The sequence below is a fragment of the Podarcis raffonei genome, chromosome 13, assembly GCF_027172205.1.
Source record: "Podarcis raffonei isolate rPodRaf1 chromosome 13, rPodRaf1.pri, whole genome shotgun sequence".
NCBI classification, from domain to species: domain Eukaryota; kingdom Metazoa; phylum Chordata; class Lepidosauria; order Squamata; family Lacertidae; genus Podarcis; species Podarcis raffonei.
In genome coordinates, this window is record NC_070614.1 from 34,469,557 (window position 1) to 34,487,729 (window position 18,173).

Here is an 18,173-nt window from a genome sequence, read left to right on the forward strand (position 1 = left end):
GGGCTTCTTCCTTTGAACTCCTATACCATACAAACTCCCATGAGCCCTGCTCTGGCTCTGGGGCTGTGCTGTGCAACAGCACAATGGCACACACAAGTGCCATGTTGGTGACGCTTATCATAAAGCAGTGAATACAATGTCCCTATTTTGCTGTCAGTGACTCCAAGTCATGCCATCCATTTTTGTCTAGATGAGAAAGAATTTTTCAGTTCAGAATACGTGACAAACAAATTTTCTCTAGTACCCAGGGGCTCCCCAACTTTAACTCAACAATTCCTCTCACAATTACCTTGTCAGAAGAACAGCAATTACTTTCGCTGTTCAGTGAAATCCCAGTGGAATATCAATGTCCACTAGCAAAACAAAGAGCAAAGTCTGTGAACGATGTAATAAATATACCCTGTAAAATTCAAGGGCAGGGAGAAGAACTGGGAGCAGACCAGAGATCCACAGTTCTGCTCTTGGATATTCCAGGTTTGGGGCTATCTGGGAAATGTACAATGTTCAGCTCAAGCAGTTTTTAATCAGAGAGACTGTAATGATTATGCTGTAGAACAAAATAGGGGCTTTTGTATGTAGTGTTAAAATCTGGGCTTGTACTGAGAATGGTTTTAGTCATTTTGCTACTGGCCCTGTTACCTCATATGGCGTGCATGGCTCACCGTGTTCAGTGCAGTGTCCGTTATCCACAGCCACCAGTTCACACATATCATCAGCCAGGAAACTTCATCATTGGTTCTGTAGCTTATCACGGCTGCGTGGTCACCAGTGAAATACTTTTCTCAGAAGAACCCCTGCCATCATTGACAGATATATTTATGTAAGGCCTTAATAATGGTTGTTTGCTTTTCTTTCATACAATTTGACCCTGGGATAATGAGCATTAGAGGCGCACCTTCAGAACACTGAGTTCTTGTCTTTAGAAGAGTGACTGCAGGGGTGACCAAGGTGCTGTCCTCTGAGTGCCGTTAGAATGCAACTCCCATCAGCCCTAGGCAAAATGGCCAATGGCCAGAGTTATGAGAGTTGTACAATGACTAACCATCAATTAGGGGGTCCTGAAAAAAATGGAGGGTTTGTTTTGTCAAGTGTCAGAAAAGGTACCATGGGTGGATGGAGGAAGTTTGTGTATCAGTTTTAGTTTTGACCATCTGTATACTGTAGATCCACCTCTTTATTCACTTTAATTAAGGTCAATTCAAAAAGTACAGATCTGTGATTTTTGTATTTTCCCCCAAATAGTGCACAAGCTCATGCTTGTTGTTTAGCATTTCTTCTTTCTTTTTGTAAGAAAGACTTAAGCCAAGCCTCTATTTCAAATAGATATTATTTAACTTAACGTATCATCTGCTTTGCAGGGAAACTCAGAATAAAACCACAGGATATGCATTTGAAGGCAGAACTCCATGTCAGTTCTTCTGGGGCACCCAGTCCATGAAAAGCTTAGAGACTTACACACAAACCCCTTTTGATTCTCTTTGATTCACACCAACATTGTTTTAATATCTCCTAAATTTCAACAGATGCTCATCATGAGTATGACTCTATGCTGAGTCAGCTTGACCATATTGGCTGCAATCCTTTACTAAATTACCTAGGAGAAGGGATGGATGAATCTGTCAAATTCAGCATCTCTGTCAGATACTACTCAGCCTCTTCTTAATACCTCCAGCCAAGCATAGCTCACAACAACCCAAGGCAGTCTGTTTCATACTCAAAGAAGCCCTTACAGATAAAAAGTTTCTTCTAATGTTCAGCCAAAATTTTCTCCACCAATTAACTCAAACCTTTTTGTCAAGAACAAGAGCAAATAATGCTGTTCCACTTAATGCATGGCAAATTTTCAGACATTTAACAATGGCTAACAAGTTTCTCCTTAAGCATTTCTTTTCAAACTAAATATGATCAGCTCATTCAATTTTTCAATGCAGTTCATTTTCACAAACAATATCAAAAAATACACCATACTCAGAAAGCAAATGGTGTGTCATGTTCTGAATGTGAATACTGGTATTGTTTATCTATTAGGGCAAAGAATGGTTCAAGAAAGAGAAGATTTGAATACTGTAATAACGAATAAATCAATAATAATAATAATAATAATAATAATAATAATAATAATAATAATAAATTTTATTTATATCCCGCCCTCCCCAGCCGAAGCTGGGCTCAGGGCGGCTAACAACAATCAAAATAATCCAACATTCTAAAAACATTCATTATAAAATTAATTAAAATCAAATTAAAATCAAATTGATGGCAACCATTAAGCAAAATTCTGTGCAGATTGCCAGAGGAGGGGGTCAGGCTGTGCCCTGACCAAAGGCCTGGTGGAACAGCTCTGTCTTGCAGGCCCTGCGGAAAGATGTCAGGTCCCGCAGGGCCCTAGTCTCTTGTGACAGAGCGTTCCACCAGATTGGAGCCGCGGCCGAGAAAGCCCTGGCTCTAGTTGAGGCCAGCCTAACCTCTCTGTGGCCTGGGATCTTCAGGATGTTTTTATTTGCAGACCGTAAATTTCTCTGTGGGACATACCAGGAGAGGCGGTCCCGTAGGTACGAGGGTCCTAGGCCGTATAGGGCTTTAAAGGTTAAAACCAGCACCTTAAACCTGATCCTGTACTCCACCGGGAGCCAGTGCAGCTGGTATAGTACCGGATGAATATGATCTCGCAGCGAAGACCCCATAAGGAGTCTCGCTGCGGCATTCTGCACCCGCTGGAGTTTCTGGGTCAGTCTCAAGGGCAGCCCCACGTAGAGCGAGTTACAATAATCCAGTCTGGAGGTGACCGTCGCGTGGATCACAGTGGCTAGGTCTGGGCGAGAGAGATAAGGAGCCAGCTGCTTAGCTTGGTGGAGATGAAAAAATGTCGCCTTTGTTATAGCTGTAATCTGCGCCTCCATAGAGAGGGAGGTATCGAAGATTACACCCAAACTCTTAACGGACGATAAGATGTACAACACAATGACAATGATTAAACTATGTATAAAATATGCTTTAGATTTGAATGCAATTCTCATTCCAGCATAGTGCCCAAGTATTACCAACACTTCACAGCCTTGGTTTTTGCAGTAAAGGAGATCAATGAAAACCCTCAGATCTTACCCAATCTCACGTTGGGATTCAACATCTATGACAGCCATAACAATGCAAGGAAGACCTATTATGCCACAATGCTGCTTCTATCAGCTCTGAAAAGATTTATCCCTAACTACATAAAGAACAACCAGAAAAATCTAATTGCTGTCATTGGGGGACTAGATGCCCACATTTCTTTTAACATGGCAAATCTCTTGAATAACTATAAGATTCCGCAGGTAGGAGATTTGTGTGTTTTTGTGTGTGTTATTGGAATTTAACTGTTACTCACCATTACTTGTTCCTTCTTTTTAAAAATAATATTTTTATTAGTTTTCAATTACAGTCCAATAATATAATATTTATAATATAATTATTACTACAAATCATTCAAATACTGAATTATATTATTTAGCTACAGTGGGACCCCAGTGTGCTAGATTTGATGGTTTGATGGTTTTCTTTATTTTTGTGTTCCAAAATCTAATTAATTTCAATGACATTCTGGTCATAATAAGAATTCCTGATACAACAACTGCAATATTAATAACTTCTATTCGTGTTGACACATTAAATGATTTATAAAACTACAAGTGAGGAACTCAACATATATCCTTGTTTTTCCTGTGTGTGGCAATTATTCTGTCTGTGGTGATTCTTCCTGTCCTTGTAAGATGTTATGTTTTTCTTTCCCCTGGTTGTTGCTGTTTTCTGTCATGCCTTGGGCGGAGCTGATATCCCATTGTTGTTCCAGACATTTCTCCGTTGCTCTGTCCCGTGTTTCGTTGTTTTGCAACTTTAATAGCAGTTGCAAAAGGCACTCTGTCCCAGTAAATATTACCTGTTGCCACCATTTTTCCTCTCAGCCTGGGAAGAAGAGCAGTCTGTCGAACTGCAGGTGACTCAATAAAGAACCTTATCAGTTCTTGGCAGTTCACAGACTCCTTTCATCCTTCCTTCCTACTGAAGATATATGAGCAATTACACTTCCAATTAAATTAAATTCCAAGTCCTCTTAGTGTTATTCAGCTCACTTTGTAAATAATAAAGGATGGGGAAGAGTCAGCTCTAAGTTTCCATCGTAAATCTTTTGCAAAATAGAGCTTCGCTCCCTCTTTCCTTTTTTTACACGCACAGTTCCGTTTAATGTTATAGTCCATATTTATAATCCAATTTCTTCCATCTCATTTGTATAAATATAATTTGAACTAACATTCAGAGGAGGGTTGCTGAATCGTAAATGTAGAGAATAAAACTTTAAACAAAGAAACTGTAGGCTCCTCTCCCCCTCACCGTATTTTGCTCTGAAACCCTTATCTCAAGTTCAAACCTTAAAGTCCTTGCAGTTGATTTGTTCTGCAGTTTGTGATCTCATCTCTTCTAGCATGTTCCTGTACTTTAGTCCAATTAAGCTCTAATTAACAGGGAAACCATTGCTTATTAGTAGCAGTGTTGGTGGGTTTTCAGCAGGTGAAGTGATTTTGCACTCAGCGCCTCCCTGCCCCCTCATTCCATGTCGGAGTGAGAGCCAGGTACCGAGATTCAGCTCTCCCTAACCTGATAAAGAAAAAAGTTAAAGAAGTTGTGTATAGTCAAAATAACATTGCTTGAGAAGGGCTGTTACTCAGTGTTGGAGCATCTTCTTTGTATGCAAACTATCCCAGGTTCCATGTAGGACTGGGAAACACCCCTGCAAAGTCATTGCCAATCACAATACTCAGCTAGATGGACAATTGGTATTATGCTGTATAAGGCAACTTCCTCTAAGAGTTACCTCTTATTTTATCTTGACAATATTTTATCAGAATGTTGGAGTCATGTAGCAATTTAAAAAATGAAAAGAATCCCCACTGTGTTTCCACCTCACCCATGGAGCCACTCAGTGGTCATAGATGATCCCATATTCTTTTAGTCACAGCTATCTTGAGAAATAAAGTAGTACAATTCACTTGTATTATTGTTGTGAAGACTGATAAGGTGTGGGATGAATCAAATGCCTTCTCCCTCAGATGATCATCCATCAGTTGTAGGAAGCAATTTTTGGCCATTTCTCCCGCTCTTGCTAGGCCCCACACTTTACAAAGATCTACTTTGGAGGGTCCCCAAATCCTCTGGAGGGGAGGGGGAATTGGCAAATATTGAATCCCTCCTTATTTTGCAGACAGGTAGCTTTGATTAGGAGAGAGATGGCATTGTACTCTAACGTTCATGGTTTTGAAACCTTCAGCATGACAGATACATTCTATTACTGTTCTCTTTCTCCGCCTTCCCCAATTTCTCTTCAGCTCATATATGGTTCCATTCCATTGATGAATGATGAAACCACAGGGCATTCCTACTACCAGATGGTCCCCCGTGAAGCCCTTCAATATACAGGGATTCTTTCTTTGCTTCTATATTTCAAATGGACATGGATAGGAGTCTTTATAATGGATGATGAAAACGGTGAAAGATTTTCGCAAACTGTATTACCACTCTTTTCCCAGAAAGGTGTCTGCTATGCATTCATAAAAAGAGTCCCCCTATTCACTGATCCCTCTCAAATTAACCAAGTAGTAGAACATGGTGAGGAAATATATAATGAAGTAATGCATAGTACAACAAATGTTGTTCTGTTTTATGGAGAATCAAAATCAACGGTATTTTTGAGATGGATTCCATATTTTGCAGAAAATCCACCATGTCTACCAAAAGCTATGGTATGGATAACAACAGCCCAAATGGAGCTCACTTCACAAGTGTTTCAAAGGAACTGGGAAACAGAAATATTTCATGGTGTCCTATCCTTCACAATCCACTCCAATGACTTCCCAAAATTCAAATCATTTGTTGAGAGAAGAAATCCTTTCAGCACGAAAGGGGACGGTTTCATCAGGGACTTCTGGAAACAGGCCTTTGGCTGTGTATTCCCAGATGCAGATATGGCAGATGTGGAGGAGAATATATGCACTGGGGAGGAGAAATTGGAAAGCCTCCCAGCACCATTCTTTGAGATGAACATGAATGGCCACAGCTATAGCATCTACAACGCTGTCTATGCTGTAGCCCATGCTTTACATGACATGTCCTCATCTAGACTCAAACACAGAGCAATGGAAAGTAAAATGGAGCATCAGAATCAACAGCTGTGGCAGGTAATATGCTCAGCAATGTTAATTGACAGACTACCACAACCGTGGTACAATAGACTCAAATCTATATAAGAAAATTCTTTCCCCACAACTCTACCACTGTTCATCTTTATTCATTTTCACCAACTAGTATGAAAATAGTAGCCCATTGGTCTTTTAAGATGGGCTCCTTGGTTCCATTGAATTTAGTATATGAACCATACTTGGTTTTATATCTATAAGGTGTATAGGTGTAGCTTTAAGAAGCATTCTCTCTGCCCCTCATTATTCTTTCCAAGTGATCCCTTTCTCTCACACACTTTGATTAACTAAGTAACCCACATTCCAGTTCAAGGCTGTCCTCCAGATATTTATTGGACTACAATCCCCAACATCCCTAACAATTAGCCATGCTGGTTTGGACTGATGGGGGTTAGAATCCAACAAAATCTGGAGAAGGGCGCTACATTAAATAGTTCTGCTTTAGGTTGAGTATAGACATATAGAAACATGCCACAATACATTCCAGCATTCATTCATGCTTGCTACTGCTTACTGTACTGCTGCAATTGGTTTATTTTGCTCAAGTCTTTTTGACATTTTGAAATTTTATTTGTTCATTTAAGAGTTTTATCTATAATTTGGAAGCATAATAATGATGATAATGATGATAATGATAATAAACCTACAGAGACAAAAACAGTGAAACAAGGGCTAAAAAGCAATATTATCCAGAACATAGAACAGAAATCAATTCAATCACAGGTAATTCAATTTCAGTAATTACCTCTTTTTTATGGGGGGGATGCAGAGAAACGCATACCCCTAAACAATTTGTGAATCTAAGTTTGGCCTCATTAAGGGGTAGTATTTCAATATGAGTAGGAAAATGAGAGCACCCCTAAACATTTTTATTAGAAAAAAAGCAATGTATATATCTCTGTGTGAGAGAGAATAAAACATTTTTTAAAAGACTTGCAGTCCTCAGCAACATAAAAACCCTACTTATACACAAACAAATTCAGCAAACTATACTTCTGGGGGGGAAATAAATGCAATGAATCATCTGTTGGGACAGTAGCAGTTATGCATATTATTATTATTATTATTATTATTATTATTATTATTATTATTATTATAATACCACCATATACCTGGAGGTCTCAGGGTGGTTCACATAAAAGGATCACAGTATATAAAATAAAAATAAAAGCAGTAACCAAAAAGAGCCACATTTTAAAAGGGTATGGGATGTTGGTTAAAAAAGGCCTGGTTAAAAAAGAACGTTTTTGCCCAGTGCCTAAAGGTGTATGAATGAATGTGCAAACTATTCAATGTAATGGGTGAATGTTCAAAAAAGACATTTGCTGTAGAAGCATTTATTGGAAGATACGTTTTCATGATGGGAGTCAAATAGGTGGATAACCAAATAGCTTCCTGGTGGTATCATCACTGCTCTTGGCCAGAAGGGAGATTAGCAGGGGAAAGTGGCAGGGAAGTTGAGATAGAGCAGCTGCCCTGTGGGAGCACTGGTTCTGCTTGTGCACTCAAGCTACACAGATCTCTCCACTGCCTTCCTCCTCTCCATCACTCTCTTGGGAAAGAGTATGAACAAACGTGACAGGAAGTTTGCTTTGTGGTGGTATAATGTATTGCATTTTGTAAACTGATGTGAGACTTCTGTTTAAGGCAACTCTTAAGTCAAATTCATTATAACATTGACAACAATGTCACAGTTATGATTTTCATCATTAATTGTATCTGCTCCCATCTCTAAATCATAAACAGTGAGAGTATTTTTCATGTTTCCCCGCCAAATCAAAACCCATACATAACATTACTTCTTGATATGAAAAATCCAATTGCAGTCCTTTCTCAACTCTTACCTTCTTCTAACCAACCTAGCTCCATCATTTCCTCAGAAGTGTCTCCTTTAACAACAATGCTGGAGACACAGTTTCCTTTGACCAGAATGGGGAGATAGTGGCTGGATTTGATGTGATCAACTGGATTGTTTTCCCAAACCAATCATTTCATAGGGTGAAAGTTGGAAGGGTGGATCCTAACCAAGTGTTCACCATCAATGCGGATGCCATAACATGGTACAGTGGGTTTAACCAGGTAAGTCCCTTGCCTAGTGAACATTATATCCAATTTTGAACGAGTACGAACTGTCTGGGATGTATGTGGTGTTAGGGATGGGATAGTACCTCTGGTGGGCAACATATCATGCTTTTTCTGGGGTAGTTTGTACACCTTTGGTCCCCACCCTGCTGTCAGTCCTCAGCTATAACTCCTAGAAGCTTGCAGCATAGGACAATGGCCAAACCCTGGGAAAGGTTTCAAGTGGCCTGATAAGTGAGATGAGGGTAGTCAATGGGTCTCAAACCCTTGTTTAGTAAGGGACTTCACCTGCAGGCAAATACATGCTCCGGTGGATAGAGCAGACAAGAGCAATACGGGGTTGAACAGTCAAGAAGGCAGTTTTTGCACATGGTGTAAAGGAGAGTGAGGGGCAGATAGGACCTATCAACCTGGGAAGGTAGCCCATCTGGGAGAAGGAAAACTCTGGTGCTAAACCTCTGCTACTTGCATGATATTTTCAGGAAAAGAAAATGCTAAGAAGTAAAGCCTACACAGATCCAGAGTGCCACACATCTGGGAAATCCAAGATATGTCCTTTGGGAGGGGGCATCTGAAATATTTTAACGGAAATGTCTGGGTTTTTTGGCGGGTGGGCTTGAGCTTGGATGCAGGCACAGGTGGCTTCGGTGTGGGGTCGGGCACGGGCAGCTTGGGCGCAGTTGTGGGCTGCTCTGCATGCCACAGCCGCTGCCCCATGCACCCATACCAATCCACCTCCTTCTGCAGCTTGTGCTGGCAGCAGCTTTGGCTATCCTTTTTTTTTGCTCTTCAAGATATGGCAACACTACCCTAAAACGGTTGGACAGCACATTGTATGCCTCCTTCTGGCAACTCCTGCAGCCAGACTGGTGCCAAATGTATTGCTCCATTGGACCATGTCAATGAGTACAAAGGGGGTGGGTCTTGGGGCAGTCAGGAACCTCCATATACACTACCTGGGTTTACACCCCAGGGATGTCACTTTGGTTCTGCTAATGCAGCAGTTTGACTTCACATCCAGAGCCACACTCCATTGTCTCCTGAGACAAACAGATGCCAACAACTATCTGTCCTGATGTCTAAAACTGATTTATTAATAAGATATTAATGAAAACCTATAAAAATATACTGCTGCTGTTGTTGCTTTTTTTCTCAAAGAAAGATGAGCAGTAGATTAAATATAGTATATGGGGTTCCAAAAGTTACTATGGCTAATATGTTCTTCTCTCTATTAACCTAGAATGATTTTGAGGAAATGTAATATAGAATTTAATTATATCTCTATGTTATTTAAGTCACCAAATTCCACCACTAGAAGCAGATGATACCTGGCACCCTCTGCCAGCATATACTAACAATGGGTTGTTGAAACATACCAATAGTTGAAAGAAAATGATATGTATGTATGTATGTTTGCATGTATGTCTGAAAAAACATGCATTGCAATGATTGAATAACCTAAAGTGTAAAAGCCCATATAGGAATCAAAGTAGAGAATCAATTTACAAAAAACCCATCACTTTGACAAGTGTAATTAATGTAAATATTTAGGCACAATAGGATATCATTTTATTTGTGTTAATAAAGAAAGGTAGCAGTCTTAACCATATGCTGCTTATGGTGATATCACTTTGGAACAAAAAAGAAGTCAAAAGAAACATAAGAATTACATCTCCTATTTTGCTTTCTCATTTTTTCATTAGACCCAGCCACTTTCTTTATGTAATGAGAGGTGCCATCCTGGCTTTAGGAAGAAAGTGAAGGACGGGAAACCATTTTGCTGTTATGATTGCATCCCATGTCCTGAAGGGAAGATTTCAGACCAGGAGGGTAAGAATTAAGTATATATTGTATTACTCGACACAATTGTTCCGACTTAAAGACAGAGGAATGTGCCTATATCACAGTTACTTTTCTTTAATGTTTGAAGTGTTTGGAATGTGCAGCCATTAATGTGCAGAAGCGGCTTAGTCCTGCTGACCCGGAAGCTGTATGCTGGCTCTCTCGGCCAATAAAGCGAGATGAGCGCTGCAACCCCAGAGTCTGTCACGACTGGACCTAATGGTCAGGGGTCCCTATTATCATTAGCTTCAGGTTACTCACATCAGTTTCTATCAAGAAATGATAATGCCTTCTGAGTAGTTATCTGAAGGGAGGTACTGGTGATATTTAGGAAAGAATGTAACTTTCAATGGGAGGGTTGAATTATTCATGGATGGCAGCCATTAAACGCCCCAACCCAGGCATTATGTATCCAATACTTTAAACATATTCACATGCACTTTGCACCAGGTTGGGGGGTGATGTAGGATGCAGGAAGGGGGGGAAGGCATCAGGGCTTGCAGAGGAAGTATGCCACCCTGTGAGAACTTGGATCCTGAGCCAGCACCTCTGCCACCATTGGGACTGATTTGGTCTGAACACTCTGACACAGGCCCACACTGATAAAGCAATGGCAGGCTGGTGGGGGGTAGGATAGAATTGCACACTAATATTACATCTATTCAACAACACTTTGTATTGAGACTCCCAAACTTTTGTAAGATAGCTAATGTCCTAATTTCTACATAATAACACACACACAGAGAGAGAGACATCTGATTTTGGATATTGCACTTATACCTGCAGCACTGGGAGGGATAAGCAGTTTCCTTTGAGACTGCTGATGATCTAGAGATTTTACGCTGGAGCAAGTAGTGCTAGCACCACTCATCAGCTGACTGCTCCAGCAAAGGAAAGAAGGGGAGCTCATTTTTCGCTTCTGATTATTACCACATTGAAGCCCTAGACTTACCTGCACCACATCCTGATATCTGGTGCAAGGCAGGTGGACATGGCATATTCAAAGGAGCCCCAAGAGTCAAATGAGGAGGCCTGGCATGTCAAGTTTGGACTGCAGGCAGCAGGATTACCACCCCTACTCTAGTGAAAGGCAGAGCAGTTCAAGTCATAGTGGAGTACTTTTGATGAGAGGGGAGTGTGACTTCACCTGGCTCCATCATTACAGCACTTAGGTGGTATGCCTACAAGTGATAGAGAGGGTAAACACATGCCGACATCATGAGATGTTTGAAGAACAGAAGTGAATTGGAAAATGATCTTTTTGACCCCCCTCAGCAACTTGCAGCTCTGGGCCTCTTTGCTGTGCCATCTTGGGAGCTGGCATAGCACAAATATAACAATTTCTTGCTCTTCTACTATTCTCCTAGCCTGCGTTAGATGCTGTGCTATGGATGTATACCTTTTAAACAAGGCCACCAAAGCAAATTAACTGTGACTTAGTAATCCCACGTTCTGTGCCACTTAGAGGATGAGTGATACTTTTCATACTGCACGTGCTGAAGGAAGTATAGACTAAAATATGTTCTCTGTTTGCAAAAACAACAACCCAATTATAACTCTCCCCACCCCCAAATTAAGACCATATGCCTTCTTTTTCAGACATGAATGATTGTAATAAATGCTCAGAAGAAGAATATCCAAACACAAATCGGGATATGTGCATTCCCAAGGAAATAAGCTTCTTGTCTTTTGAAGAAACTTTGGGGAACATTTTAGTCTGCTTTGTTCTTTCCTTTTCTTTGGTTACAGCTCTGGTGCTGTGGACATTTCTAAAGCACCACAGCACACCCATTGTCAAAGCCAACAATCGGGACCTCACCTACACTCTCCTCATTGCCCTTCTCTTCTGCTTCCTTTGTGCATTGCTATTCATCGGAAAGCCTGAGAAGTTGACATGCCTCCTCCGACAAACAACATTTGGCATCATCTTCTCAGTAGCTGTTTCTTGCGTGTTAGCAAAAACCATCACAGTAGTTCTGGCTTTTATGGCCACCAAACCAGGATCCAAGATGAGGAAGTGGGTGGGGAAGAGAACAACCACTTCCATTGTGGCTTCCAGCTCCCTTATTCAAGCAGCTGTCTGTACTGTGTGGCTGGGATTCTCACCCCCATTCCCAGATCTTGACACACACTCGTTGACTAAAGAAGTTGTACTAGAATGCAATGAGGGATCCGTGACTATGTTTTACTGTGTCCTGGGCTACATGGGCTTCCTGGCTATTGTCAGCTTCACTGTGGCTTTCCTTGCCAGGAAGTTACCTGACAGTTTCAACGAAGCCAAGTTCATCACTTTCAGCATGCTGGTCTTTTGCAGTGTTTGGCTGTCCTTTATTCCCTCCTACCTGAGCACCAAGGGAAAATACATGGTAGCTGTGGAGATCTTTTCTATCTTAGCCTCCAGTGCTGGTCTGCTGTGCTGCATCTTTGCCCCCAAATGCTACATCATTGTGTTACGGCCTGAGCTGAACAACAGGGAACATCTAATAAGAAATAAGGCCTGAAGAATTTGTGCACCTTCATGTTTTAGAACTCTGGAGTTTTGCTTTTGTTTGCACACCAGAATATTTGTAAGAGCTTCCCTTTCAGCAGGCGCCATAAATATGTTTCCCTACAGATGTCACTGTGTTTTTAAATTTATAATCTGTTCTTCACTGTAAAAGGCTCTCTATGTGGGTAGTATTCAAAAATAACAACGTTAAATCAATTTAAAACTAGAGCAAATGATCTTTAAACTACAATATTCATTCTATATTATTGGAATAAATAGCTAGTTGCATCAGGGCTCCTCCATTATTTGTCTTCTAACAACAACAACAACAACAACAACAACAACAACAACAACAACAACAATACTCTGCCCATCTGACTGGGTTGCATTACATTACACATTGAAAGGCTTCCCTATACAGGGCTGCATTCAGGTGTCTTCTAAATGTTATATAGTTATTCATCTCATTGACATCTGATGGGAGGGTATTCCACAGGGTGGGTGACACTACCAAAAATCAACCTGTTCCGTCAGAAAGCTTGGTAAAGTGGAATGTGCTTTAATGGCAAAACCTTATATTACATAATTGCACATTCTATTTAATTATTTTATTTAAATATTTGTATACCTTTTTTTTTACAAACTATATCAAAGCAATATGCAACAATGTTAAACAAAGACACTCCCGACATCACGAGGGGGTGGGGTTGCGGGCTCACGCCCCCAACTACAATCTCGCGGGGCTGGCGTCAGCCCCGCGGGACCCAGGGATTCCCTAGCTCATCAATATTCATCACCCTCAGCGCCAGCCAATCGGCTGGCGCTGGGGGCGGGCTTACCAGGTGCACTTAAGGCCAGGGCAGCCCTGCCTCGCCCCCTTTTCTTTCTTGCAGCAGCTGCGGTTTGGGTCTGGCCTCGCGTTCTTTTTCTCGGCCTTTGGGATCTTCAATTCTCTGGCTTCTGCCTCCTTGCTGCCGTCCATCTTTACATACTTCGCACCCTCACCTTGCCGGAAACAACACCGTCCTCCCCGAGGAGCCGCGGCGGTCTTTCGTCAGAGGGGAGTCTTCGCTTCTCTGCCCCTTTCGTATCCAGCCCAGAGCGGGAGCGGGTTCGCAGTCGTGAGTCGCAGCAGCGCTCTAAGGAGGTTTGCCGCATCGGGGGGGCGTGGGGTGCCCACTCGGAGCGTGTCTCTGGGTCCGGTTTTCTTTTCCTTTGTTATTTCGTTGCCGGCGCACCTGGGAGCGGGAGGCGGAGCATTCTGTGCGTCGCCTTGCTTAACAGCGGGTTTGCCCTCCGAGAGCGCAAAACGGGGTTCTGCTGAGGGGTTTATACGGAGCCGGCTCGCTGTGAGCAGGCGGGGGTGCGCGGTTTCTTCTTTTGCCGCTACAGCGCAGCAGCTTCTCTCGTCTAAGGGGCTAGTTCTGCAATTTGGCAGCGAAATTGGTTCAATCTTTGCAGGTTTACTAGAGGCGTGCACAGTTGCCCGGGTAACAGGGGGCAGCGGGTGCCATTTTGGCCAGACCTCGTGGTACTTATAGCGGCCATCTTGGGTGAGGCATCTCCGTGTCCGTAGGCCACCAGCAGCTGACTGCCAGCTATCTAGGAACCACTATAGCTGTGCGCGATTTAGTTCTTTTTGGTGCTGGTTTTAAAGCGTAGCATTTATCTCTGTATTGCTGCATTTCCGTGATTCCCTTTAATACCTACCTTCGCACCGCCTTGCTGCCCCCACATCCATAGGCCTAATTCGCAAAAGCAATACTTTACCTTTAGAGCCGGGCATTTCATTTTCAGTTGATTTTTAGTCACGGTTGCCTTCCTATCTATTACTCTTTTGCACAAAAAATTTTATTGTTTCGCGAGGCTGCTTGCAGGGTTTCCAAGCTTTGCTTGGTAACTCTTGATTTGTTTAAAAAATAATAATAATAAATAAAAATAAAATAAAATAAAATAATAAAAAAATAAAAAAATAAAAAATAAAAATAAAATAAAATAAAAATAATAATAAAATAATAAAAAACAAATAAAAAAAATTTCTTTTCTTATCACGAGTTAACGTGGCCTTGGCAACGCAGCTGCAATACTATCTTTGAGTCAATTTATTGGAGATACATACCAACCTTACAACTGCCTTAAAGTCGCGGCAGTTGCGTTGTGCGAATTTAATTAATAGTTAAGTAGCTATACTTAGCTATATAGTCCGCATACTAATATTAGGATAAGAATAAATAATAAATAATTTAAAATAAATAAATAGATAAATAAATAAATAAATAAAACAAAACAAGACAAGACAAAACTGAGAAGAAATAAATAATTAAATAAATAACTTGAAGTAAGGAAAAAATAAATAAATAAACAAACAAACAAACAAATAATTCAGTGCCTTCTAATTAGATCTATAAAAGGAGTATAGTTAATTACAACTAAATAACTATAAACATAATTATACATTTATACTATTATATATAAATATATACATACAAATAAATACATATATAGATTGATAGAATAGAATAAAATTAAACAAATAGATACATTTAGTAATTAGTTGGAATTCTTATTACCAATAAGCGTAGTAGTACTTAGCATATAGTGCAGGCCTCCATACACACACGCTCTCACATACATTCCCTAATTGCTCGAGTTTGATAACATGGCTAACAGGGGCAATCCCCAGTTACCACAGGCGAATGGTGCGCTAGTGCCCGCGGCACCCTGCAACCCTCAGGCCCTGGCTCAGTTCTTTGCAGCGATCCAGACCTTTTACGCACAATGCAGCCCCCCGGTTGCCCCAAATCCTAATATAGTAGAGGTCTCTCAAGATTGTATCCCTGACACCCCCCCTAGCCAACAGGGCCAGGCGGGACCTTCGGTGGCCGTGGCGAGTACATCGCATCAAGGCATTGGTCAGCTCAATCGGCCCCAAACTCGTTCACAAACTGCACACGCACAGAAGTCCAAGGGTGCGGCGCCAAGGGCCAAGGCCGGGGCGCAAAAATCTAAGGCTTCGGGGCATAGGCCCAAAGCTCCGCGGGCGGCCACCCCTAATCCTAGCCAGCAGGGAATTGGCGTACCTAGTGTTTTTCAGGATCCTCCGGCCCAGCCAAGTCCTTCAGAGGGCTCGTCTTCAGATGAGGAGCTTCCTCCCCAGCAGGCAGTCACATCTGTCATTGATCCAGCACCGCAAGACAACGGCACCCGCGGAGGGAAGCGGAAAGCGAAGAAGAAACACGTGTCCAAGAAGAGCAGGAGAAGCGACCCATCTGACTCGGACGATGACACAGGTACCTCTTCTTCGGAGGGTGATAGCGATGCTCCCATGGAGACTTATTGGGGCGAGGGGGAAGAGACCGGCGTACCTTTGTGGGTTCACGAGAGGAGGGCCAATTCTCACCGGAAAACCTTTAACGGTACCCTTGAGTGGAAAGATGGGGCGTTGGTGGAGGATGTTAAAGTGTCAACCCACCTGTCCACTGATTTTATCCTGGGTAATCACCTTTCCAAGAGAAAGAGGGATAAGATTCTGAACGGGGACTTTGTAGACATGTTTACTTTGCTGCCTCCGGCACAAATAAAGGGAAAAGGGGAAAAAAGACGTTTTTATGGCAAGAAAAGATATAGGTCCCCACGGGCCGAGCGTACATTCGAGAACTGGCTCAATGGCTACCAGGTATTCATGGGGATAGTGGTAGGTTGTTATCCAAAACGCGGTTTGCACCTTGCATCTTATCTGGCGCACGTGAGAAGGGCCCGGGAATTAGCGGGAGATGAGGCTGCCATCTCGTACGACGAGGACTTTCGTAGGAATGCCTCGCTGTTGTCATCCACGCGCTGGGATCAGAGGGACAATAACTACTGGATGGAGCACGTGGGGCCCAACATCGAAAAGAAAGCTCACACCCAAGCCAAATCTGGTAAGGCGGACACAAAACAGCGTAAGCAATGCTGGGATTTCAATAAGGGGGCTTGCCAGCGCATCTCTTGTAAGTACTTACATGAATGCGACAAGTATTTGGGCAGCCACCCTGCCGTTAACTGCTACAAGAGTAAGCTGCAGCCCTTTCGTGGCGGTAGGGGTCACCTCCACCAGGGAAACTGGGGTGCCCCCTCTGGCGCAACAGGACCCGCTCAAGGAGCACCTGGGAACCGCTACTAACTTGTCCCTCGACCTAGCCCACTCTCCGATCAAGCTCCAACCGTTAAGAGCCCTGTTAAACCTATACCCTAATAGACAAGCCGCCCTTCTCCTAGGGGACGGGTTCTCCAAAGGTTTCAGAATTCCAGTAGTATGCACCCCCAATTCCAGCTGCCCCCCCAATCAGAAGTCGGTCTTGGAGAGACCTGACATTGCTATGAAGAAGATTCAGAAAGAGATTGTGGCGGGGAGGGTGGCTGGCCCATTCGCAGTACCGCCTATTGATCGGCTGCATATTTCACCGCTCGGCATAGTACCAAAAAAGGCACCTGGGGAATTTCGGCTAATACACAATCTTTCATACCCCAAGGGCGCTTCCGTTAACGATGCGATTCCCCAAGAACTGTGCACGGTGAAATACGCATCTTTCGATCATGCAGTGAAGCTGGTCAGGAGTTTTGGTAGGGGCGCTTTCTTGGCCAAATGCGACATTGAATCCGCATTTCGCCTCCTCCCAGTTCATCCGGAGGACTATCGTTGGCTAGGTTTCAAATTCCAGGGTTCTTACTTCATTGATAAAGCAATGCCCATGGGGTGCTCGATAGCTTGTGCCGCGTTCGAGACTTTCAGCACCTTCCTCGAATGGGCGCTAAAATCTAAAACCGGTTCCGAAGGGGTGGGGCATTATCTGGATGATTTTATTTTGGTCGCGAGTAATGCAATTGACTGCTCGGCCTTGCTGCAGGCCTTCAAATCCTTAGCGGAGGAGCTGGGCGTCCCTTTAGCAAACGAGAAGACAGAGGGCCCGGTCACTAGGATGACTTACCTGGGCATCGAGTTGGACACAGTGGCCCAAACTTCCCGCCTGCCTGACGAGAAGTTGGTGGCCCTGAAAGACCTTATCTCGCAGCTTTTACCCTTGAGGAAGGTCACACTGAGACAAATTCAATCACTCTTGGGTCACCTCAACTTTGCCTGCCGAGTAGTTTCCCCGGGTCGCCCCTTTTGCGGACGGTTGGCAAAACTGTCAGCTGGCTTAAGGTCACCACATCATAGGGTGCGCCTTTCCAAGGCTGTAAAATCTGATCTCCAGGTTTGGCTCCAATTCCTGGATGGCTACAATGGAATTTCTCTTTGGCAAGATAGCTTGGCCCTTCGGGCTGACTTCCAAGTGCATTCAGATGCGGCAGGTTCCCTGGGTTTCGGTGTATACTTTAGAGGGCAGTGGTGCGCCCAGCGATGGCCTCCTTCTTGGCAGGAAAAACCCATTCTTCGTGATCTAACATTCTTAGAGTTCTTCCCTATAGTAGTTGCAATTCATCTTTGGGCTGAACAATTTAAGGATCGCCGGGTCTGCTTCTGGACAGACAACCAAGCGGTGGTTTCTGTGTTG

The 18,173-nt window shown here is 42.9% G+C and overlaps 1 protein-coding gene across 1 annotated transcript; it reads left to right on the forward strand.

Annotated features, from left to right (window-relative positions):
- Positions 1-653: 653 nt before the first annotated feature.
- LOC128398871 (vomeronasal type-2 receptor 26-like) lies at positions 654-12,652 on the forward strand. The gene is made up of 7 exons (XM_053360134.1): positions 654-820; positions 2,999-3,314; positions 5,361-6,209; positions 6,834-6,950; positions 8,091-8,306; positions 10,013-10,139; positions 11,751-12,652. The coding sequence occupies exons 1-7, from the start codon at positions 654-656 to the stop codon at positions 12,650-12,652; spliced, it is 2,694 nt and encodes an 897-aa protein (XP_053216109.1).
- Positions 12,653-18,173: the final 5,521 nt, after the last annotated feature.